Below are 24,754 nucleotides of genomic sequence, written 5' to 3'. Positions count from 1 at the left end.
TAACTGATCAAGACAGCAGCAGACAAAGAATTGATCGATGGAGGCAGCATAGAAAAGCATCTCCATTTTTTGCAAGGTAAACTTGCTATTCTTATCAATGGAGACAGGTAGCTTTGAAGAGAGCATAGATAACGTCAAACGTTCTGTGTGACAGCAAGTTAAAACAGTTTTATATTCTAAATATAGCATACACAGGGATACTTAGCCTATTTTAACCAGCTCTGTGTCATGGCAGTGTGTGTGCAGATAAATAGATTCCCTCTGTGGCACCACTATCCGCTGGTTAGTCTATTGTTGTTGTTTTTAGAGATACTTCTTGTGCAAATTACTTTCAAATCATAGCCATTGTATATGGTTATTATATCACGGCCAGGAACCAATCAGATGATTGATTTGAGCTACGTTTTATAATTTTTATGTGATCGTGTGTGTGTCAGCAAGGACCTGCCTGAGATCTCCACACCTCCACACAGACTTCTACTTGATTCATATACATTAAAAGTTTGAGTGTTGCCGCTGACGTAACTAATGCTTCCTTCTTCTAAAACATCTTACTCAGACTGAAAACTGAAAATACATTTTTGGAGAAGGAACAATCTCACATCTCTGTTTCAGGCTTTTGATGGTGATTCTGTTTATGTAGGCACCAGTATCAAAGCCTATATCTGGAAGGTAGAATGTACTAAGGCAAAGGAAGGAAGACAGCAGTCAGAGAGAAGGAATGCACTGATAAAGAAGGGCTGGGGAGCTGGGCAGCGTTCAGGAAGTGGAGAATGCTGTGGTTTGGTACAACTGTACAGTACCAGCTGAAACATATACACACACACACACACACACACACACACACACACAGATATATATATATATATAAAAAAAACCATAATCGTGTGCTAGTACCCAGCACATCAGGGGTACTAGCAGGATGCCGGTTGTACCAGTTTCCATTTCATATCACATGACATATGCACTCCTGTAACTTTCACCAGCAAAAAAAATATAATAAAATAAATAATGCCGTGATGACGATGATGATGTCATCACCACCACGGTAGTGTCACATCACTGCCAGTATTGCATTGATGCATTTAGTGCCACAGCCCTAAGCAGGAGGCATGACGTAGCCGGATTGTAATTTGGTCAGAAACAACAAGTCTCTTGCAATTCCCTGAATTTGTCTGAAGATTTTGGCGTTGGTCCTTACAGACAGAAATTCCTGAATCTAGTTGTATCTACAGTTAGTCATTTTCGTGTTTGTGGTGTCTTTTTTTTCATCCTTTTGTTTGTTTACTTTGGGTAGTGCCAGCCATATGATAGACCGTCATCAACAATCCCCCTTACTTGCTATAAACTGTGAAAGACCAGCTTGGATCAATGATACAGGGAGCAGCAGCCCAGGACCAAGCGAGAACGCATGAGGCAGACAGCCCCCCACAATATTCAAATATAAATTTTCGTGTTTGAATGTTTTACAATTTTAATATGTATTATAATTCAGAATATATGTTGACAGAATTACAAGGTACTCACTGGTTTCTTGAGGAAAAAGACGGACAGGGCTCCGATCAAAGGCATGGCCCCCAGCAGAGGCTCCATCACCACTCTCATCGTTCCATGAAGCTGGACAGAGGAAACAAAAACATTATGGATCAGTCACAGTGATGGATCTACTGTATACATTTCATTATAACAACGGAACCCATTCATGTTCACTGTCTTTTTTTATTGAGTGAAGTGTTCTATTAGACTACATGACATCTATGTATTTAGAGATGGGCACTATAGACTTTTGAGATGAGGAATGTTAACAACCAAGGCTTTACAGAAGTGTCATAGATGTTGGCAAACTAGGTGAGAAAAGACAACAACAAAATCTGACATTGAGTCTTTCGATTTGGGCATCTTGAGTAATAACAATAATAATTTAATTTTATTGCACTTTTCAAAACTAAGTTACAAAGTGCTTTACAGTAGAAACACTAAATAAAGACAAGCTCCATAATTAAAATATAAATAAAATAAAATAATTAAAAATGAACAATAAATAATACAACAATAATAGCAATTAAAGTGCAAGCAGCAATGAACAAGCCCTTGCCCCTCACAGCATGTCGGGGGTACAGGCGGGATGCCGGTTGCCTGTAACACTTCCTCTGTCCACTATTTGGCGCTAGAGAACACACGCTAATTATAGGTTATATTGCTGTATATGAAAATTTCATGTAAATCTGATGATGTTTGTCACATAAGGCTGACCTCCTGTTCCCAGTAGGTGGCACTATGACCATGACTCATTGTAGGCATGTAGATGTTTCAGGCAGAGTGAACAATGTAAAGTTATAACGGATTCCTGTGTTATGGCGAAATGTAAAAGATGGCCGCCACACCGTTCTACGAAAACACAAAAGCTTTGCAATTTGGCATCGTAAAAGTCTTGACATGTTGCAGAACTAAATTTGAGAAGGATCTGTTGAAACCTCTAGGAGAAGTTTCAAAAGTCCCATACTGTATTAGCCTGACGTGGTCCTACTCAGATTCTAGTCAGAATGTGAGTCTGAAACCGCTCCACTGGGCTGTGATTATGGGGCGTGTTCCAACCGAACCAGGAAAAAAAAATGCCTCTGCATTCATTGGATAGACCTACAACCAATCAGAGCAACAGAACTCAACTCAACTGTCAACAGAACTCAACACTGTGCATCGTCTCCATAGCAACCACTCTTTGCACAATGCATTCGTTCTAACTTCTGACTTTTAGACTTTTTTGATGCTAGATATAGCATTTGCGTGTAAATATGAATATGGATAACGTTAGTGATAGTGACATGCTTGCTACAGTTGCATTTCTAGAGATGAATCGGCGAAAACACGTTTTATTTCTCTGATTCACGGCTTTGTTCTAACGCCGCTGGGCGCTCCCTCTCTTCACTCACTCTCTATCTCGCTCCACCATAACGCTACCGTGCTTTCAGGCAGTTGTTGAGGCTCCTCTGCTGAGGATTTTAAAATTAATGCGCTGTCGATATCGTCTGTAACAGACGCGATTGTGGAATCTACACATCTCAATTCTCCAGCGGCAGCCACCTGTTGTAAACAAATTCAACCCAAGCGTTCTTTGGTGACGTGGTTGATTCTTTTACTGTTGATCATCTGTCCGACAATTTGATTGGTCCGAACAGATCCTGTTTGGGCAATAATTGCTCCTCAACGGAGCGAGTCCAGACCGAACTTCCAGACTTCGAATGTTGTGGGCGGGGCTAAGTTCAGCTGACATCCAGGCTAATACTGTACCTATTCATACTTTGCAGTGACGTCATTACCATGGGTACCTGGCGGGCAAGAAACGTCAATAGAATGGCGCTGAACAGTGGCCAGTCACGGGAATTGCAGCCTTGCAGATTTCCAATACTACAATCAATCAACTATTTAGACCATAAGTCACACCATATGTCACTGGGAACTTGTGATCCATACACACCACCCCGTTTTCATTGCTTTGAAGCTGGCAAAGTCTCTACCAGATTTGGAGTTTACATCTATCTCATAGAGAATCCGTCACCTTACACCGCACAAAAAATGAAAGCCTACAAAAGTACAGATAGCTATCTTTTTTTCAAGAGTGGATGGGTTAACAACACTGTCGTATGAGAGGTGAAAAACAGGAATATCTTCATAATCAAAGCAAAGGTGAGTGTTACTAGTTAGTTAGTTAGCTAGCTAGCTAGCTACTGCTAACGTTTGCTAATCTGTTCCGTTGTGTGATGAAGTCTTCATCTAAATACGTACACCCTGCCTGCCGGCGAATGACAGCTTGATAAGTAGTTTATTTTTTTAAACCTTCTGCCAACACTATAGACTATGTATCATGTAGGGTGACCAGACGTCCGGTTTGACCGGGACAGTCCTGAGTCCCGACAAACGCTGTGTCAGGACGCTAAAATATCCCGGTTTACACCAACCACTATGAAATTGTCCCGGTTGTCAGCGATTACATAACCGACGTGGTCTTATTATAGCCCGATCATTAACTAAACCCATGTAGAAAGACTAATAAAGCGTCCAGTGTATGATTTTAACAATGTGTGTGTGTCGTGTGTGTCAGTCAATCGTAGCAGTCTGCGTCTGCATAATCTGTGCCGCCAGCGTTACGATGTATATTTGTAAACATTGTTGCAACGCCTCTTCTTATCGGTCTCGTTTTAACCGGTCTTTTGCTGACACCTGTGTTAAATTTCACAGTAGGCTAAAAGCCAACAAATTGATTCTTGAGCAAATTCACTCAATTCACACAAATATACGTTATAGAATGATGTTCTTGCCCGCCAGCCAGTAGTTGTGACGTCACGTGCAAAGTATGAATTAAGGGCCTGAAATGCTGTGTTGTCACATGACCTATGACATCATCGTTCTAGCTATCAAAGATTCCATAGTAATTTAAGGTGACATCAGTCAGAGGATTATACCAACCAAAAATGAGACAAATCTGATAAACCACCTAAGAGTAGTTTAGGAGTAGTAAATAAAAAATGGCTGACTTGGAAATATATCCAAAATGAAGAGAGCAATGTCTGTACCAAATTTCAGCAAAACTGTTAAATGTCTGAATTAAGGCCTTCCACGCATTAGGGGGCGCTTTGGAGCCTGCTAAACACACAAACAAAATCACGGTATGTAATGCTCACAGGTTTTGATGTAAAACTAGTGTCTATATTAGATGCACGAACTTTGGTGAGTTTATGAGTGTATGAAGGTCGTCAAAAATGTGGTGAAATGCTAAAACAATATGGGGGGCTATAGAGCTACCATGCAACGCCCAAGCCTAGATGAGACATCAAATCAATCTATTTACTATTTTGAACATAGCTGCAAAATATTGAGTTTTTGTGCACCATAAAGTCACAACTTTGCCATTTTTGCCAGATATGCCATGTGTGCCAAGCATTCTAAGCCCCTCAAAAATGCAATTGTGCAGCAGAAAAATAATAATAATCCTTGAAAAAACAATAGGTTATATTAATATGGTAATATAAATGTTTTTCTACAAAACTCTTGTCTTATTTTATCAAAAGTATGAATGTTGTTTAAACACAAGCAGTAATTCACAAACTTTGCCTACCAACTTTTTACTTAAATTAGAAAGTGATTAGAGAATGAGTGTTGAAACTCTGTGCTAAGAGTTGGAACCAAAAAAGCCTTTATGTCTTATAGTCAACCCTACACATGAGGGATTTATAGACAACTTTCACTATGGTTAATATTATGATTTTCTGAAGATACACATAAATGTCCCTGTGGGTCTGTGCAGAGAAGAAAGAAGAAAAACATTGAAATCTGTACAAACCCCCCAACCCCTCACAAAAACGCCTCCAAATTACCCAGAATACCAGAGAATTACCCCACTTTTCCCTGTGTTGGATCACACCAGTATTGTGCAGATAATGTACAGTGTGATCTGTGTATTATGATCTACTACTGTCACTTGTCTTTATTTTGATGCTCTAAGCATGCCCAGTGCTTTAATCTAATCAACACACTGGCCTAGTTCTTAAAAGAACAAGGCCAAACGTTTGGCTTTCTCCCCTGATAACACTAAGACTGTGAATATAATAATAAGACTGAAATGCTGACATAATAAAATCTTTGTGGTGCAAAGAGTCACAAGGAGAGAAGATCTGGGCTTAAATCATCTGGGATTTTAATCAATTATCAACTCTCGAACAAAAAAGTGATGATTATACAGTGTTTCCTTTAGGATTCCTTTTTAGCAGTGGGGGCAGGTCCGAACATGAAATTACAGATACGAGTGAATAATTCTTAAGAAAAAAGTGATAGTTTCCCCTCAGAGATTTTTATGAAGTACATGCCTTCTCAGTGGTTGCAGTGACTCAAACCTCAGATATGTAGCCTGCCTGTCTGCAGCACCAAATTTGGTCATAGCTCACTCTGAGTAATCAAATACCAACGTTTTGCTTATCAAACTGGCTGCAGTGGAAAGATTGAGGATAGCAATTTGTTTATTCCCAACACCCAGCTGCCTGAAGGGGGATGCTTTATAAATCATGTGCATCAGAGTATTTGTATCACTTAATATTATTTGTGTCAGCATTCATTAAACAAAAGAAAGAAGCTCTCTTTTCAGTAACTGACATGACAAAACAGGAGAGAGTTAGTGTACTCTGATAGTATATGGGAAGAAAACACCTAAAGACCTTCTTTGAGTGTGACTCATCATTCCTGATAAGCTCAGGGTTTCCCTCAGCACTTTGCAGTTAAGGCGGCCACCTAAGCAAGCCGCGCCTGCCACGCCTGCCGCGCCTGCCGCGCCTGGCGCCTTCACTACGTCGTCAAAAATAAAAAATAAAATGTATTTGAGTGATATCCGCCATGTTACTCGACGTCCTGTTTTCTTCTTTTCATTTCAAACCACACAGTTGACAACCTGCAGGTGGGGGCAGTGGAGACAGGCTTGGACATACACGTCGCTGTGGACTTGTGTCAGTCTCGCAAGCGGTTTCAGGAAAGTGGCTGCATGTGTCCGACAATGCACAAAACATTAACCGGTACAAGCCTACAGCTGTTCGAGGACACGGAGTGCAGAAAGGGTGTCAGAGCCTCCTAGACAGGTGAACTGAGACTCCGTTTCCTGCTTGTTGGTCAATAGTTAATGATTGGTTAACATTTAATTTCATTGTGCTTTCTTTTGGAAGGCTGGTTGCCAAAAAAAAAAAAAAAAAAAAAAAGAAGAAAATCGCACCTTAATACCTAATTAATTAGCCTGAGGCAAATGCTAGCTATCAGTAAACAGAAGTGACGTGGTGGCTGGCGTCTGGAGTGTGTGCCAGTGTTTGTGTGTGTTTGTGTGCGCGCCAGTGTGTGTGTGTTTGTGTGTGTGCGTGTGTGTATGTGTCGGCCTGCCCCCGCAAAGCTCCGACCTGCAGATAGCAGAGGAGCAGAAGAAAGTAGCTGCACCTTCACCAAAATGAAGACTGAAAAACAGAACTATTTTGGTACAAACATTTACTCGCCATGTGGCAGATAGACACATAGATATAGATCATTTATTAATTATATATTATTATTTAAATTGAATATGAATTACATTTTAATAATATTAAATGTAGTACAGAGTAACCCCCCCCCCCCAAACCCTAACCCTATTTCGCTATGTAAATCTTTCCCACTCTTCTCTCCACTCACTTTCTCAGCAACAGCAAATATGGCCTGATCTTCTGCAAACAGCCAAGTAGATAACGTTTCCTTTATCAGTGCTGTGTCAACACATGATGTAAAAGTGTCTCGGGGCAGGTCAGGAATTAATATGGTGGTCACAGTCAAAGGAATATACAGAATATACAGAATACTATATAAAATTAATTCGGTCTCTTTTTATCCTCTAAAATTATATTAATATGCTTGTTCATGTGGGTCAAGTTTAAATATTTGGTGAATAATTGCACTGAATTGACTTGAACATACTATGTGAAAAAACTGCTCATTTAAAATTATTTATCATGGAAACTTTCTACAGATTCACTGGTTCCAGCATCTAAAGGATTTGCTGCTCTTTTCTTTTATATCATTAATAACTTAATATCTTCAAGTTTTGAACTGTTGGTCGGACAAATAAAGTAATTTGAGCACTCTTTATTTGACATTGTGGAGAATAAAGATTCAATTAATTGAGTAATCAAAACTACTAACTAAACAGTTATTTTCAGTAAATCAGAAATTATTAGGAATATAAATTATTATTATTATTATTATAATATATTAAATTAGGAATTGACCGATGTGAGATACCTGGGCCAAGTATCAATCCCTAACCACTGTTTAATCAATGCATTTTGTTCTTCTCTGTGTGGAAGTGACCTTCTCAATGCAGCAACAAATTGGTCAAAACTTTAAATTAAAATTCCAGTATATAATGTATAAAGGTATATAAACATAGAATTGAATTTAAAGAGATCGGCCCCATTGTCATCGATACGATTGAATGATCCAGCTATTGGAGTCCGTATCGGCCCAATATACGTTCAGTGTGTCCCTGTTGATGGCTTTTCTTTGTTTACAAAATGTGTCCATCACAAGTTCCATGAACTCAATTGTCAGTCTTCATATTACTTGTCTCGTGCAACCAACAGCCCAATGATAATAAATAAGATAAGATTCCCTTATTGTCATCGCATTATACACACAATGAGATTCAGATGCACTACCTGAGACGGCGTTGTATAATGTACAACAATATGAAGCAGAGAAAACAGCAAAATCTCACATTTGAGAAGCTTAAACAAGATAATATTTGCTATAGTTGCCTGAAGAACTTGAAATGGATTTGAAATTATGAATTCTCAGAATAGTTAACCATTCATATTCGGCTGAACGTATATTTAATTAATGGACTCCAGCACTAATGATGCAACATGTTGGAGCTGGTACCGTTTGTATTCTTTGCTCTATGTGACCCTAGCTAACAGAAGTGCATCGTGACATTGCATTAAAGTTACAATTAGCACTTAATATTGTGCATTCCACACTGCAGTCATACCTGTATACTTTTAATTCCAGCTCTGCAATAGTATTTCTTGATGTCCACATCAATCTCTGTATTGCCGACAAAACTACAAGGAAGAAGAATGCAATAAGAGGAATAATGTTATAATGTGAAAGCGAGGGAACAAAGAAGGGAATACATAGATATAACATACATTTTTGTTTTCATGTTTTGCCTTTGTATTTATCTGGAGCACACATTTTTCATTATTAAAAAGGAAAAGGCTGGTTTCATCAGTAGTGGCTCACTGGTGACGACTGAAAACGCAAATCTTTAAGTTTGTTTCCAATTTAAGAAAGGCTCAGTAACTTCCTAATAGCTGAGCACTGTAATTTTAAGAAACATGACTCAAACAGGAGTAAATAGTGACATTCACTGCTTGGTAGTGGCATCAAGTCATTGTTGGTTTTGTTCTTTTCATGGGGATTGTTGACAATAAGAAAAATATGGAATATCACCAGCCTTGTCCTTTTAGAAACTATGTGATCAATGGTAAAACCAAGAGGTGCAAGAGGTTTTTATTCATCTTTTCTTTAACCAGAGAGGTCCCGTTGATAACATTATTCTGCCAGCGAGAACTGTTCAAGATGGGCAGCAGAACAAAAAGCTTCATGTACAGACAGTAGACAGACATAAAAACATACCAAAATACAACAACAGACATGCTTCTGTAAAAAAACATTTTAAAGTATATTGACTGTGTACCTGATCTCCATGTCCATGATGACCTGCCTCTTGTCCACATTCTCTGTGTAAACTTTGACCCCGTTCACTCTCAGTGGCTGCAGAAAAACAGATAAGACAAACGGTTGCAAGTGAGCAAATCCCTCGCATAAATCTGACCAGACTCTAGATTGAAAACTTTCAGATCTGCTGGTTATTATGATGCTGTGCTTTGGATTTGTCAGCAAAACATAACTCAGTATGCGGCTTAAGCAAGAGAAGACAAACAAAAGACATTTTGGGACAAAAAGAAGAGGAATGCTTTTCATAACAGAAAAACAGCTTGGATTCACTTTGATGCTGTCCTGTTCTAAAATTGAGACGGAGGTTCAACAGCAACAAACTAGACAAAAATAGAAACACAGCAATAAAAGACCTGAAAACCTACACTTTAAAATGAGCTATAAGTAGTTGTATTAAAGAAGCGTACTGGTAATTACCTCCGACAAGGAGGTTCTGTTTTTGGTTTGGTTTGTCTGTTTGGTTGTTGGTCTTCCAGCAGGATAACGGAAGAACTTTTTTCTTGAAAGTTGGTAGGAGGGTGTAAGGGCTGAGGAAGAACCCATCATATCTGGAGTAGATCCGCATTACGGGCTTATACACAAACTATTTCTTTTTTTTATTTACGTCCACAAAAGTGCTTGTTTTGCCAATGACAGGCTCAGATTATTACTTTAAGTGTCTGACAACATTATGGATAGGACTTCTAACGAGGCTTATGTTAAAGATTAAGATCCTTTTTTAAACATAAAAACATCCTGAATTGCGATCACTGAAGCCACAAAAAAACAGTAATTTTATCATCTAAAATACGCTTCATTCAAAGAGACACAAAATAAAACGTTCTGGTTCGTCTTTCCAACAATGACAACTTCAGTTACATACTAACACATAGTTTACCGATTTACATGTGAAAATATGTTGCCTCTATACACACTGAAAGTATTGCTTTTTTAAATGGGGTCTGGTGGGTTTAGCGCTAGCAACTTCAGAGCTGTTTCTGGTTAAACAAAGAGGATTTTACTCTTTTTAAAAAAATGTCTGTGTAAGAATAATTTCCATAATATTGTCAGAATCTTATAACAACAATCTGAGCCCGTATGTGGCAAAAACTGCAGTTTTAGTGGATGTAATTGACGATGCACATTTGCCCTCATAGGATTACATTGCAGCCCGGTTCGTGTCTGCTGATCACAGCGTTATCTCTTAATACTGGACCAACTGTTGGCACTATTGTTGTAGAATGACCGATTGTTGTTCCCCATCAAGACTAAGTTACCCTTTAACATTGTGAGATAGGGCATGCCTTTAGCACATTTACCAAAATAACTCAATACTTTTTAGATATTTCTAAGACAGATTTTCCAAATTGTACTACAATATTTCATATTTCTTTGTTTGCTTTTATTCTTTCCACTTGGAAAAAAGTGCTTTAAACAGAGAAGTATAATATGTAATAGCTCTAGTAAAAGTAAATATCATCCTGACAGTCTTTGTGTTGTTATCTGGGCACCTTGTCGCCCATGTCGATCTTGGTGAAGCAGAAAGAGCTGAGATGAGGGTTAGCACCCTTCACAGCCGGCTCGATGGTCTCTCGGAACAGCTTGTCCACAAACTGGCAGATAAACGGCCACATCTGCTTCACCGTCTGATAGATAGAGATAGAGAGAGAGAGAGAGAGAGAGAGAGAGAGAGAGAGAGAGAGAATAAGACAAATATATTGACCAAATCCCATACAGTCGATGCCATGTTGGAGCTACGACCGGTTTCAGGTGCCACATTCTTGGGAACAATGTTACAGTAGTTGATACACCTGCATTGCAACCATTGGAGAAGGCTGTTTTATTGCATACTAGTGCACTTTCAATACACTCCATCCTGAAGAGGAAGTTCTATGTTCTCTTTTTATTTAAAAGACAGTGAATGATCTGGAGTGTTTGGAGACATTAGAGATTTATGTTGCAATATATTAATGTAGTTCAAATGATTAACATTGGACAGACACTCAATAAGTGCATGTAGACAGACTTCTGCAACACAAACCAAACTGAGCCATATTATCTTTTGCATGAATAATGTTACATTAATAAACTCGGGAGGAAAATAATGGGAATTATTAAAGTATCTGTTAATGTGCCACAGCCACATACTGGCACTGTGAGGGCTGTACATTCCTCTGTCTATCCTCTGCTGTTCAGTAACCCAGTAACACTGGAATCTTTACGTCTGAGAGAGAAGACGGCATGAAAGTGTGTTGAGCAAACAGTCAGGAATGTTCACCTAACATGCTCTTTTAGGGGTGTGGTCCATCAGCTGTTCAGAAAAAAGGGACTTATGACTGGAAGGATACTGACTGACAGACAAATTCACATGAGCACTGTTAAGCATTGGTAAACACTTTGTGGTTTGCTGTGGTTCTTTCAAACTGTGCAAAAAGTTAAATGCAAAGCAGTTGTGCTGCTTCAGTTTGCTTGAAGTGGATAAACTGTAAAAAAAAAAGTAAACATTCCCAAGCACAGAAAACTCAGCAAACATGATAAATGGGGAAGACAGCATGTCTGATATTATTTTAAATGGCACAATTTAGAAAGTTGTGCAATAAGGCTGGGTTACTATGGCTTACTCCACAGCAGTAATGCCAAGGTGGCAATGATAATATTAATTAATTAATTAATTAAGATCTGGGCAACTGGGGAAAACCCACACAGACATGGGGAGAACATGCCAACCAAATGGCCCAGTACGACCTTGTTGCTGTGAGGCCAGTGCTAACCATTGGGCCACCGTGCATCTTGGCTCTTGTTGGTCTCGCAGTCATGCGGAGCCTTACTTTAGGCAGGTCACAGTACTTCAGGACTGGTGTAAGGCAAGTAAATGCTATTTGTGCAATCTATGCTATTTGCTGCTAATCTGCCCATATGCACTATTGTATAGTGTATACTTTTTAACGATGTGTTGTGTTATGTGTTTTGTACTGTATGTCCCTTTAATGTACCAAATACCTGCAAAATGTATGACATCAGTCTCAACGGTACTATACTTTATTTTATTTTAAGTACTAATTAGCTAATGGTATCAGGCTAACACACTACACTTTGTTAGGGAACATGGTGAACATTATACAACATAGTTTATATTTCAGCATAGGACTTTTATTTTAAATAAGTTTACTTCATAATGTCTAAATCATTTTTCATTATATTGAATTCTTTCTTTTTTATATCTGTACTTTTTATGATTATGGTCTGCTGATTTAGTAAACTGTTTATTTTGTTGTTCTTATGGTCATCTAATTTCTTAAACTTTTGCTGAATCATGTAGTATCTGTTGGTTAATTATTGTTTGCCTTTTTTCACTTAAATTGAGGACAGGTCCATTGTATATAAGCCTATTGCTTCTTGACCTCTTCTGTCACATCGGTTTTATTTTTATTATTTGGCTTTATGCTGTTGTACATGTGTGAAAATAAAGCATCAATGATCCTTTACAGTCAACTGTAACTAAAAAAGGAAGTATGTCCCTCTCCTTCCTTGCCTATGGGTGTTGCTATTCTCAAACTCTGTTCTCTTCGGGAAACAACAACAGCTTTCGAGTAGCGAGCTACACGCTGACAATGGCAACTTTTGAAGAAAATTTGGATGGTGCAGGAAGAAAGGCCTGCTTGGTTCTTTCAGGGAATGATTGTAAAGATTTACAAAGAATATGTTTAGTTAATTTCCTCTCTAAGGTTTTGAGACCAATTGGTGGGATTGCTGATGACAAAGTACACACATTTAATATTGGATGTGGAGTGTTCTTTAGCAGGGTGCAAATGTTCCACCAAAACAAGTTCCTTCCTGAGACTATTTAGCAGAGCCACCATCGCTGCGTCTGGAGCTTAGCGACCGCCCAAGACTATTATGATTAGTTTAAAGAAATGGCAACCACCCTGTTTTTTTTCTATCCCAGAATGTATGTGGCGTAGCCAGACCTTACTCCTCAGCGCCGTGGCAATAGAGCTGGCTATATGAGACTACTAAAAAACCGACACTAGTCACATCTATCAAATAGAAGGATGCAACACAAACACAAACTTTTATTACTCAAAAACACACAGATTCCTTTTTTTTTTTTTAAAGGAGCAAACTTATTTTCACCTAGAAATAATTTCACATTTTTAAAAGTTGTTACTTGCCGCAAGAAGTCGCTGACTATAGTAGTTTATTGTAAAGGAGTACAGTAAAGTAAAAATGGGTATAATATGTATGACCTGTGTCTAATTTGGAAGATTTGGAACGGGATTGAAATTACTAACGACGTTCTAACTGCTGCAGACAAAGGACTTGTGTCCATACTTGTTTTATTAGATCTTAGTGCTGCATTTGACACTATTGACCATACAATCCTGTTACAGAGATTGGAACACTTAGTTGGAATTAAAGGAATTGCACTAAGCTGGTTTAAGTCTTATTTTTCTGATTGATCTCAATTTGTTAATGTTAATGATAAATCCTCTAAGTACGCGAGGGTTATGCATGGCGTTCCACAGGGCTTGGTGCTTGGACCAGTTTTGTTCTCCTTATATATGCTTCCTCTTGGTAATATCATTAGGAAACACTCAATTAACTATCACTGCTATGCGGACAACACCCAATTATACTTGTCAATCAAACCAGATAAAACAAGTCAGTTAGCTACACTTCAAGCATGTATTAAAGATATAAAATCCTGGATGACCTATAATTTTCTGATGTTAAACTGTAACAAAACTGAAGTTATTGTGCTGGGCCCTAAACACCTCCGAACTTCATTATCTACAGATATAGCTACTCTGGATGGTGTTGTCCTGGCCTCCAGCACTACTGTCAGAAATCTAGGAGTTATTTTTGATCAGGATATATCCTTTAACGCCCATCTAAAACAATCATCAAGAACAGCCTTTTTTCATCTTCGTAACATTGCCAAAATTAGGAATATCCTGTCTCAAAACGATGCTGAAAAACTGGTCCATGCATTCGTTACTTCCAGGCTGGACTATTGTAATTCCCTACTGTCAGGTTGCTCAAATAAGTCCCTTAAGACTCTCCAGCTGATCCAGAATGCTGCAGCACGTGTTCTGACGAGAACTAAGAAAAGAGATCATATTTCTCCTGTTTTAGCTTCTCTGCATTGGTTTCCTTTGGTTCTCCTGACCTACAAAGCCCTAAATGGTCAAGCACCATCCTATCTAGAACAGCTCTTAGTACCTTATTGTCCCGCTAGAGCACTCCGCTCCCAGAATGCAGAGTTACTTGTGGTTCCTAGAGTCTCCAAAAGTAGAATGGGAGCCAGAGCCTTCAGCTACCAGGCTCCTTTCCTGTGGAACCAGCTCCCAGTCTGGGTTAGGGGGGCAGACACTATTGCCTCATTTAAGAGTAAACTGAAAACTCTCCTCTTTGATAAAGCTTATAGTTAGGTTAGATATGGGTCTATGGTGGAGTGAGGAGTTGCAGCGTCCGCCTAACCCGGCCCACCTGCTTCTCTTCGTAGTCATCAGATTTATTGATCATATAATCAATAATATAGTGTGAGTTGAGGGGGGCAGGTCAGTACAGCCTCTCATCAATGTTTTCATTTGTTTCCTTTTGTATGCATCCTGTCCCAGAACTGCTTGTTACTAACCTAGCTCTGGGGAGTTTACTCCCCGGAGTCCTTATGTTTCTTCTGATTCCCTTCAACGCCCGGCCGCGTCCTGCTGCGTCTGCTGCACCCACCCGTGCTCTGCAGCACCACGTTTCATCCCGCAACGTCCTGCTGTGACATGAACTACAACGACTACCTTCAAAGTCACTGTTCCACTATCTTCAATGCGACTATTATCGCCTTCACACCCCCAACCGGCCCCGTCAGACACCGCCTACCAAGAGTCTGGGTCTGCCGAGGTTTCTTCCCAAGAGGGAGTTTTTCTTTTCCTCGCCACTGTCGCAATAGCCATTTATAATGCTTGCTCTTGAGGGAATTACTGTAATTGTTGGGGCTTTGTAAATTGTAAATTATAGTGTGGTCTAGACCTACTCTATCTGTAAAGTATCTCGAGATAACTCGGTTATGATTTGATACTATAAATAAAATTGAATTGAATTGAATTGATTGATGATGTCCTCAAGGTGTTGCCCTTTATCTCTTTACTTTAGAACTTTAAAAGACAACTAAAAAAATATTTCTTATTAACCTACATCTAATATAAAACTGTTTTTTTCATGGACTACTGGGATGTATATGTATGATTGTATGTGTATGTAATGTTATACGTACTGGTGCGCCTCTCGCGTGCAATTGGTCATCATCATTTGTGGTAATTGTGTATTCTATAGTTTGTACCACTACTTTTTATTGAATCATGGGCCCCCACCTATAAGCTTTTCTAGTTTCTTTGGGGGACCCATTCACTCTACCCAATTAATCTTGTATCCCCCCCAGCTGTATTATTGTAATGTTTCAAGTGGTACTGTGAATAAATAAATAAATAAATAAAATAAAAAAATAATCAGTGTATTTAGCTGGCATTGTGTGCATTAGTTTTTGCACCTGTTTGTTTATATTTTGTTCATTTGCTTTCTATATATTTGCACTCTTTCCCACTTTGTATTGCAACTCCTGAACATCAATTTTCCTCAGGATGAATAAAATATCTTATTTTATCTTATCTCAACCAACCCTTAAATAAAAAATATAAAATAAAATAAAATAAACAACGGTTTGAGGGCTTGTGTAAAAAAAGGTAACTGCAGGATTAAAAGTAAACACTGAAAAAAGAAGAAAGAAAATAGTCAGCCTTTAAAGCCATTGTGGTTGCTCACTGTACTTCATCTTCATTTGGTGAGCAGTATAAAATGACAGTCAGCTGGAGTTATCACCCTCACAGAAGAATCATGGCAATTCTGTGCTTTGAAGGGGCATACATCTTTCTTATTGCCCCTTTAAATCAGACTGGGCGGTGTAAACAAACGATAAAAGTCCAATACAACTTTAAAACCACTATGTCATGTTTGGATATTAAAAGCTATTTTCCTGTCCATCTACATCCATTACCTTCTTACTGGAAGTAAACATTTACAGTAAGTGTGCTTCCACTCCTCTCCATACATCTCTATACCTCCCTCTCTCTCTCTCTCTCTCTCTGGGTCAGGGTCCAGCAGAGCTCCACATTCAGATCCTATTTATATACCACTACCTGGGTGCTTCTGCTACCTAACAGGTTTACAGCAGCTGATGCAGAGCAAACCAGTGGGTTAGAGGAGAGAGAGATACAGTTTGTGTGTGTGTGTGTGTGTGTGTGTGTGTGTGTGTGTGTGTGTGTGTGTACCTTATTCAGCCACTCCACTCTCTCCACATCTGGATAATGGACCTGAAATAAGAGATAGAAAGGCAAGATTAAAAAGAGAATTGGGATTTGTATCCATAGAGAATTGCTATCAATGCAGTCAATAGTTCAAATTAGGTCACATTTCTGTTGCTTTGTTTTTATCTTTTTTCCTGTGATTTACATCATGGTGTAATGTGACTTAAGTTGTGAGGTGCTGCAGTTGACTAAAATTACTACAATCTACACTGTTAAAAAGCCAAATTGCCTCACAATTCAAAGAGCAATGGGATATGTTTTACACATTCAGGGGGATTTTACAAATTGAGACCGCCTATTTAACAGAGATCAGCAAAAATAGTGCTGTACTTGAAATCACTATGTAGCATCCTTTCCTTTATTGAGATGACCTACCAAAAATAAAGCATGTAAAACAACATAATAATAAGTCATGTTCCAGCCCATTTATATCAATAAATAGACTTATATCTGTAGAACCAAGTAAAATGTAACTAATATCTAATAAAGGTGAACATTTCTGATACAGTTCTAATTACAACAGATGGCTCAACACATTCCATCCTCTTTGTATTATGTATCGGTCTCCCCTATCAAACGCCAGTACTCTTTGGCAGAGCACCCCCTCCCTTTGACAACACTGCAACATCCAGCAACACTCTAAGACACTTTGCAGTTACAACTCATATTTGGAGATTACAAAGAACCTGGCAAAAAATATGATAACAGTATGAATTCAGTTCCATGGATCTTTGTTTGGTTGTTTTTTTTAAGAAAAACTATATTGGCTTGGTGTTTTATTTTAGATTTTAAAATCATCTAAAACTAAAAAGTTTTTGTCACCCACAGTCTCCAGACTGCAATTATCTTTAACACAACTAAGAGTATACAGCCATGCTGGCAGTGAAACTTTGAGCTAAATGCTAACACTAGCTATGTTTCTATCAACCCGTTTTTATCCGAATTAGGTGATATCGAATGAAAAATGCCTTATGGAAACAGTAAAATAAGATTGAATTTCATGAATATCGACTCAAATAAAATACGCTTGGTCTCATCGGATTTTCTCTTGATCGATATACGGCTTATGTGATAAACGCTGATGGAAACGTTATTTGCAGAATAAATAATGAATTGCGATTAAGTTTTAGGTCATTTTATGGTGGCAACCCGCAATAAAACAAAGAAGAAGTTTCAGTTCATTTCCGCCCAGTATTTCCGCTCTGTTTGCACACATGACAGGTGTCAACAAAAACAGATGTAAGTGGACAAACGAGGAGACGAGATACTTTTTTAATTTAATTTACCAGAAAAATATAACAGCTATTTTAGATAGCATAAATCTAAGAAACGCCATCATTTATCAGGAGCTCGCGAAGGAAATGACCAACAAAAGGTTACGACAGGGACATTAAATGCTTAACGTGAAAAAGCTTAACGTTGTTTAATGTATCTAAACAACAATCAATCATCACCAGATTTATCATGGTCCTATCTTGTCATGAACACTTACGCCTGTCAAAAAAACTAAATCAAAATCCAACGATTATAGAAGTTATCTCACGTTAATGTTTTCTTCATCACTGGCTGTATGGCGAGGAAAAAGCTTAACATGGTTTAATGTACCAAAACAATGATCAATCATCACCAAATTTCTCTCTCATATTACCCATCATAACCACGGAAAACTGTCAAATAATCTAACCCAATGTCCAATTATTATGGACATTATCTGACATAAAGCGTTTTGCTTCAGGGCAGCGGAGCGGCTGGGGGTTGACTCTCCACGGTTCTCATTGGCTTTATAAGTCCTAATGTGAAAAAGCTTAACGTGGTTTAATGTACCTAAACAATGATCAATCATCACCAAAAAATTCCTCTTCTATATTGCTCATCATAACCACTTAAAAACGGTCCAATCTAACCCAATGTCCAAATATTATGGACGTTATCTGACACATTAACGTGAGATAACTTCTATAATCGTTGGATTTCAATTTAGTTTTTTTGACAGGCTTAAGTGTTCATGACAAGATATGACCATGATACATCTGGTGATGATTGATCGTTGTTTAGATACATTAAACCACGTTAAGCTTTTTCACGTTAAGCGTTTTAGAATGTCCCTTACGACAAGCCGTGGGACGTCCTGCAGAGTAAATGGAAGGCGCTCAAACAGCGATCACGGCTCAAAAAAGAGAGTTGTCTCGCAGCGGTGCCGGAGGGAAAATATAAGGCAAGTTCCACCTTTTTGATGAGCTGGATCAGATCCTCAGCCAAAGGCCCATCGGAGCTTATAGCTTGGCTTCTAATATTAACAACAACAACAACAACAACTGTCTAGCAAAACTTTGTTCGCAAACGTTCGCTTGAATCTTGTGCGATTCAGTGCAAAAATGAATGGAAACACCTTAAAATGTCTCAAATCAATTTGATATACCAATTTAATCGCAAAACAGCATGTGACGTCATTACGCACAGGTTTTAATTCGCTTTAAAGCGGTTTGATGGAAACACACTTTCACCAGCTTTATTCGCATGAGTTTTTTTACCAAACTTCAAATAATTCGATTGAAAAGTGGATGGAAACTTAGCTACGGACTGCCTGAGAGGATGTTAGTGCAGCCGTATCAAAGCTGTTGTAGAGGACTGGGAGTTGACTTTGCCAGACCTGTTACATAACCACATAAACCCTAATTGAGTACATGTGAATGGCGCCATAAACACAATGCATTTGAATAATTTCTAGAAAGGCTTTTGTCTCTAAATACGTAAGTAAATAAATAAATAGTTTATGTATGAGTGTTTCCTCATGTCACTGTTTTGCATTTACTGGAACCAAACATCTATCTATTAATTTTGATGTATTACTGTTTGACTAATGTCTAGTAAGATACCATTTTTATTATACGGACATCACGGATCATCATTGAATAAGATAGTTATCTCAACAGTACATGGCTGAGAAGATTATTGGTGCCTGAACACTACAGGTATTAAATAACTTAAATAAAAAAAATTAAATAAAAAAAGTAAACCACTGTTCACCTCCCTCCAGATTTTTTATTTATTTAAGTTATTTAATACCTGTAGTGTTCACGCAACAATAATCTTCTCAGTCATGTACTGTTGAGATAACTCTTATTCAAGGCAACATGCTACACCTTGTATCTTAAATTAACTCCAGGTCTCGACATTAGGCTTGTCCACTTGTCTGGGACAAGTGGATTCTTTTGTAGGGCAACTGGAAGAGAAATGTACTTGCCCCACTGGACAAGTTAAAACTCAAACAAAATAAAATGCCATGTTACTTCACGTTATGTGCCATTCATTACATCTATGTTACCGATTTGAAACAACTACATTTTTTCCCCACAATCCGCGGCAGCTGATCCAGCTGCAGCAGGTCAGCAGGCCGCTAACGTCAGACCCAGCCCGCTGTTCAGCTCATTCTCTGGAAGCGATGCAGCATGAAAGCACGGCGAGCCAGCCGGTGTTAGTTGGCTAACATTAGCTTGCTAACTCCACCTTAATGTTACCTTCTCGCAATATCGTTCACAGAAAACGAGCCGAATAAAGCGGTCACTCGTGGCGATAGCAGTGTGCTTGTGTGGATGAAGCATGAAGTTAATCGGACTCATTTAGCGACTGGCTCTTTGCCTCGTAGCGTTACTACTCCGCTGCTCGTTTGTCCCTCAGTTATTGTAAAACCTCAGCTCTGTGACCCGCCAGATTAAATATTAGCTAATAATCAACTGTAAAGTACTTACACCTTTTTAAAGGATCCCTTGGTAAATCAGCCTCTGCCGGGTAGAAAGTGAAATTTTGTAAAAAAATAAATAAAATAATAATATTAACACCAACATTTAGCGGCAAAATCCATTGTTATGTCTACAAAATTATTTTAGATATAGTATAAGTTCAAGTCACCACTACCTCTGGTCAAAACATTGACTTAGTATCTCAGAATATAAACTAAAGAATCTCAAAGTAATGAGAACATTTAAAATATTGACTTACAATCTCAATATACTGACTCAATATCTCAATATATTGACTTAGTAACTTAGAATATTGAATAGGAATCTGAAAGTAATGAAAAACATTAAAATATTCACTTAGAATCTGAATATATTAACTTCTGCACACCGGCATGCAAAGTATAACTTTGTACTATGGAGTCTGGAGATCCTTTATTCTTGTTGAATGGGAAATCTATTCTTGGGACACGTTTGTTTCTACTATTTCAACTGAATTTTATCAATGTTGATAGAGTTTGGATGCTTTCAACGGTTTGCTCGAATTCTGCAACAAACAAATGTATAAAATGATAAATCTTTACCCGGCCTAGTGACTTTTGTGCATGGACAAGTGAAACGTAATTCTACTTGTCCAAAAAGTAGAACTGACTATGCTATAATGGATCAGGTAAAAATAGTATCAACATATGTTTATTACAAATTACTTCATCATATAAAATAAGTGAGACAAATAGGCTAAACAAACCACAAGCACAAGATCATTTGGGCTGCTGCTTACTAGCAAGCACTGGGGGCCTGAGTAAGCATGCTAAGCTAACGGAGCTAGTGAAGCTAAGAGATCTAACAGGGTTATTTTTTTTTCCTTTTCTATATGTATACACTGACATGAAAAAGTTGTGAATTACCAGTTATATAGTTAGTTTATTTCTTTCATTTAATAATAACTACTTATTTATTTTTTTAAGGTTTTGGGGGGGCATTTTAGGCCTTTATTAGATAGGACAACTAAATACAGGAAAAGAGAGAGAGAAATGTAAAGTTACACTGTGGAGTGAATTAGAAACTGACATGAAAATGTAACACATTTAATAGATTTCAAAAGTGATTTAAATCATAAACTGATAAATATATAACAGATAACATCAGAGAGAACACCATAAGGTTACATATAATGGATTTGGGATTTTTTAGGTAGATAGCTCTATATAATGTATACTTACTTTCTTTAAAAGTGTATGTAACTTAATATATGTAACTTTCAGTCTGTATTGATTCTAGCGGCCCCTTCAGACTAAAGCGGTAGTATTTTTACCACCTGCTGTCCTAAAGCTCTTTTCTTTACGGTGCTGTATTTCCCACTGGAGATTACTGCATTACTGTTACCAGGAGGTCATATAGTCACGATGAATGTTTAGCTCAGACAGAAAATCATTCATTTAGAATAAAAGAATAGCCTAAGTGTTCATACGTTGACTTAGCCTACTTTGGAGGTCTCGTGAGCTGAACCAGGTAACGTATCACTGTCACTGGGTCATGAGCCAAAGCATTAGCAAGAGGTTGTTGCAGCAACCAACTTAATATTATCCTAGATTAAAATAGTGCACTTTTGAAGAAACCCATGACGCTTTACACAAGTGCAGGGGGACAAGGGAGAAGAAAATAGTAGGCCAACACAAACACAGACTAAAAGGAATAAAAATGAGTGCTAAATGGAAGGAGGACATAATGTAATGTAGTTTAGGCATAACAAAATTAATTGTTTGGTTCCGGTTTCCGACCGACCCGGTCAATTTATGTCGTTCACAAAAACAATCGTTGTTGTCACTTACAAAGGCACTGGTAACTTTTGTTGTGTTCTGAATAGTAGCCAGTACGTGGTGAGAACCCAATATGCACAGTATATGTAATGTGTAGAAGGAGAGTAAGTAAGAGTTATTCTTTTTACAATGATGATGTCCATCATCATTAATAATTAATGTATCGATTATTACTAGCGTGTCAACCAAAATTGTGAGATCGGGTTTAAAATAATTTGAAAACGTGCTTCAAGAAGTCAAACAGTGCCTTTGTACATTCGTATAAGCAGCCGGCAAAGTTGACAGAGCTAACAAATGGACAGACATCGCCAGCGATGTGGTGTCGACCCCCATGCAGCAGCTTGGTTCGCTTGTCAGTGACGTCATGTCTTTATTTCAGTTCAGGTATTTAGTAGGGGTGGTACGGTTCACAAAACCCACGGTTCGGTTCGTATCACGGTTTTAGGGTCACGGTTTTCGGTTCTGTACGGTTCTTGTTATTTTTTCTTTTAATCTTTAACACTCCAGAATATACTTCAGCATATAGCTAAAATTAGCATATTGGATGCATGTTGCAGAAAACATGCACACAGTGGCAGTTCTATATTGTTTTATTTCATAATAGGTAACATGAAATCCAAAATGTTTCCACACACCAGACTATAAACGACGCTGGAGCATCCTCCAGCTCTGGGCAGCCTCTCTCCCACCTGACATTTCTGCAGGTGACGTGACCTGCAGCGGCACCCCACTCCACTTGAGGAGCGGTCGGCTCGGTGTCTCTCAAAATCTGACGAAAATCTTTTAAACTGACCTTTGTTGATCTGAAACGAAGACAGATTCAGCAACTGCATGGCCTATTTCTCGCTTTAAATGTTTTCAGAAACATGTTTCGGTGAACTATTTTAGTACAATATGAGATCGTATTCTGAATGAGCCACCATGACAGTCTGTTTTGAAATTAGGGACCAGCCAGACCCATGTGACGCAATCGTCCAATCAGCTGCTATGGGTTGCGTTTGTCACCCCCATCCCGCTCGTCATTTCCAGTAAGTGTTTTAACATAGGTGCCGAAAGTGGGCACTACGGCAGTAAGAGGTTAGTGCACATTAACAGTGTACTGACAAACGGTACACACATGCTCCGAACCGAGACCAGCGAACTGAGCAGTTTGGGTGTTTTTTCATGAACCGTACCACCCCTAGTATTTAGCACTGAAGTGTGCCCCCGAGCCAGAATCTGTCACGGCTCAAAGTATCCCGACTCCGTCTGCATTCGAGATGCTGTTTCGTGCACAGCAAGTAACTCATTTGCCCCCGCCGAAAGTTGTACAGACCAAAAAAGACAAGCTGAAAAATGACATTCTGGGGAGCCTGCGGACCGGGGAGTGGGCTTTTCTCTTCCAGAGAGCACAAACCAAGGCAAACCATTTTTGCTGACAGTAGGTGAACTATAATATTTTAACTATGGTATTACAGGGCTGTACTTGAGACAGTTTTTCTATGGACATGGACTGGTCTTGGTCTTGCCAAATATGGCTTTTGGTCTTGACCAAGTCCAGGTGTCTTTATTATGTTTATCCATCCATCCATCCATCCATCTTCGTCCGCTTATCCGGTATAGGGTCGCAAAGGGAGCAGCTCCAGCAGGGGACCCCAAACTTCCCTTTCCCGAGCCACATTAACCAGCTCCGACTGGGGGATCCCGAGGCGTTCCCAGGCCAGGTTGAAGATATAATCCCTCCACCTAGTCCTGGGTCTTCCCCGAGGCCTCCTCCCAGCTGGACGTGCCTGAAACACCTCCCTAGGGAGGCGCCCAGGGTGCATCCTTACCAGATGCCCGAACCACCTCAACTGGCTCCTTACGACGCAAAGGAGCAGCGGCTCTACTCCGAGCTCCTCACGGATGACTGAGCTTCTCACCCTATCTCTAAGGGAGATGCCAGCCACCCTCCTGAGGAAACCCATTTCGGCCGCTTGTACCCTGGATCTCGTTCTTTCAGTCATGACCCAGCCTTCATGACCATAGGTGAGGGTAGGAACAAAAACTGACCGGTAGATGGAGAGCTTTGCCTTCTGGCTCAGCTCTCTTTTTGTCACAACAGTGCGATAGATTGAATGTAATACTGCACCCGCTGCACCGATTCTCCGACCAATCTCCCGCTCCATTGTCCCCTCACTCGCGAACAAAACCCAAGGTACTTTAACTCCTTCACTTGGGGTAAGGACTCATTCCCCACCAGGAGGAGGCATTCAATCGGTTTCCTGCAGAGAACCATAGCCTCAGATTTAGAGGTGCTGATCCTCATCCCAGCCGCTTCGCACTCGGCTGCGAACCGATCCAGTGAGTGCTGAAGGTCACAGGCTGATGATGCCACCAGGACCACATCATCTGCAAAGAGCAGCGATGAGATCCCCAGCCCACCGAACTGCAACCCCTCCCCATCCCGACTACGCCTTGATATCCTGTCCATAATTATTACAAACAGGATTGGTGACAAAGCGCAGCCCTGGCGGAGGCAAACCCTCACCTGAACAAGTCTGACTTACTGCTGAGAACCCGGACACAGCTCTCACTTTGGTCG

At 39.2% G+C, this 24,754-nt stretch overlaps 1 protein-coding gene across 2 annotated transcripts in view; it reads right to left on the bottom strand.

The window, feature by feature from the left end:
- Positions 1 to 24,754, bottom strand: part of esyt2a (extended synaptotagmin-like protein 2a) — a 105,135-nt gene that overhangs the window by 61,611 nt on the left and 18,770 nt on the right. For both annotated transcript variants that reach the window (XM_028592643.1, XM_028592644.1), the window contains exons 3-7: positions 16,599 to 16,640; positions 10,788 to 10,922; positions 9,257 to 9,333; positions 8,546 to 8,618; positions 1,528 to 1,617 (exon numbers count right to left, since the gene is read on the bottom strand). In XM_028592643.1, coding sequence (XP_028448444.1) covers positions 1,528 to 1,617; positions 8,546 to 8,618; positions 9,257 to 9,333; positions 10,788 to 10,922; positions 16,599 to 16,640 — 417 coding nt within the window. The remainder of the gene's footprint in view (positions 1 to 1,527; positions 1,618 to 8,545; positions 8,619 to 9,256; positions 9,334 to 10,787; positions 10,923 to 16,598; positions 16,641 to 24,754) is intronic.

The sequence above is a fragment of the Perca flavescens genome, chromosome 12 (genome assembly GCF_004354835.1).
Source record: "Perca flavescens isolate YP-PL-M2 chromosome 12, PFLA_1.0, whole genome shotgun sequence".
NCBI classification, from domain to species: domain Eukaryota; kingdom Metazoa; phylum Chordata; class Actinopteri; order Perciformes; family Percidae; genus Perca; species Perca flavescens.
Note: the sequence above shows the minus strand (reverse complement) of the source record. Positions and strands in the feature narration are given on the sequence as shown.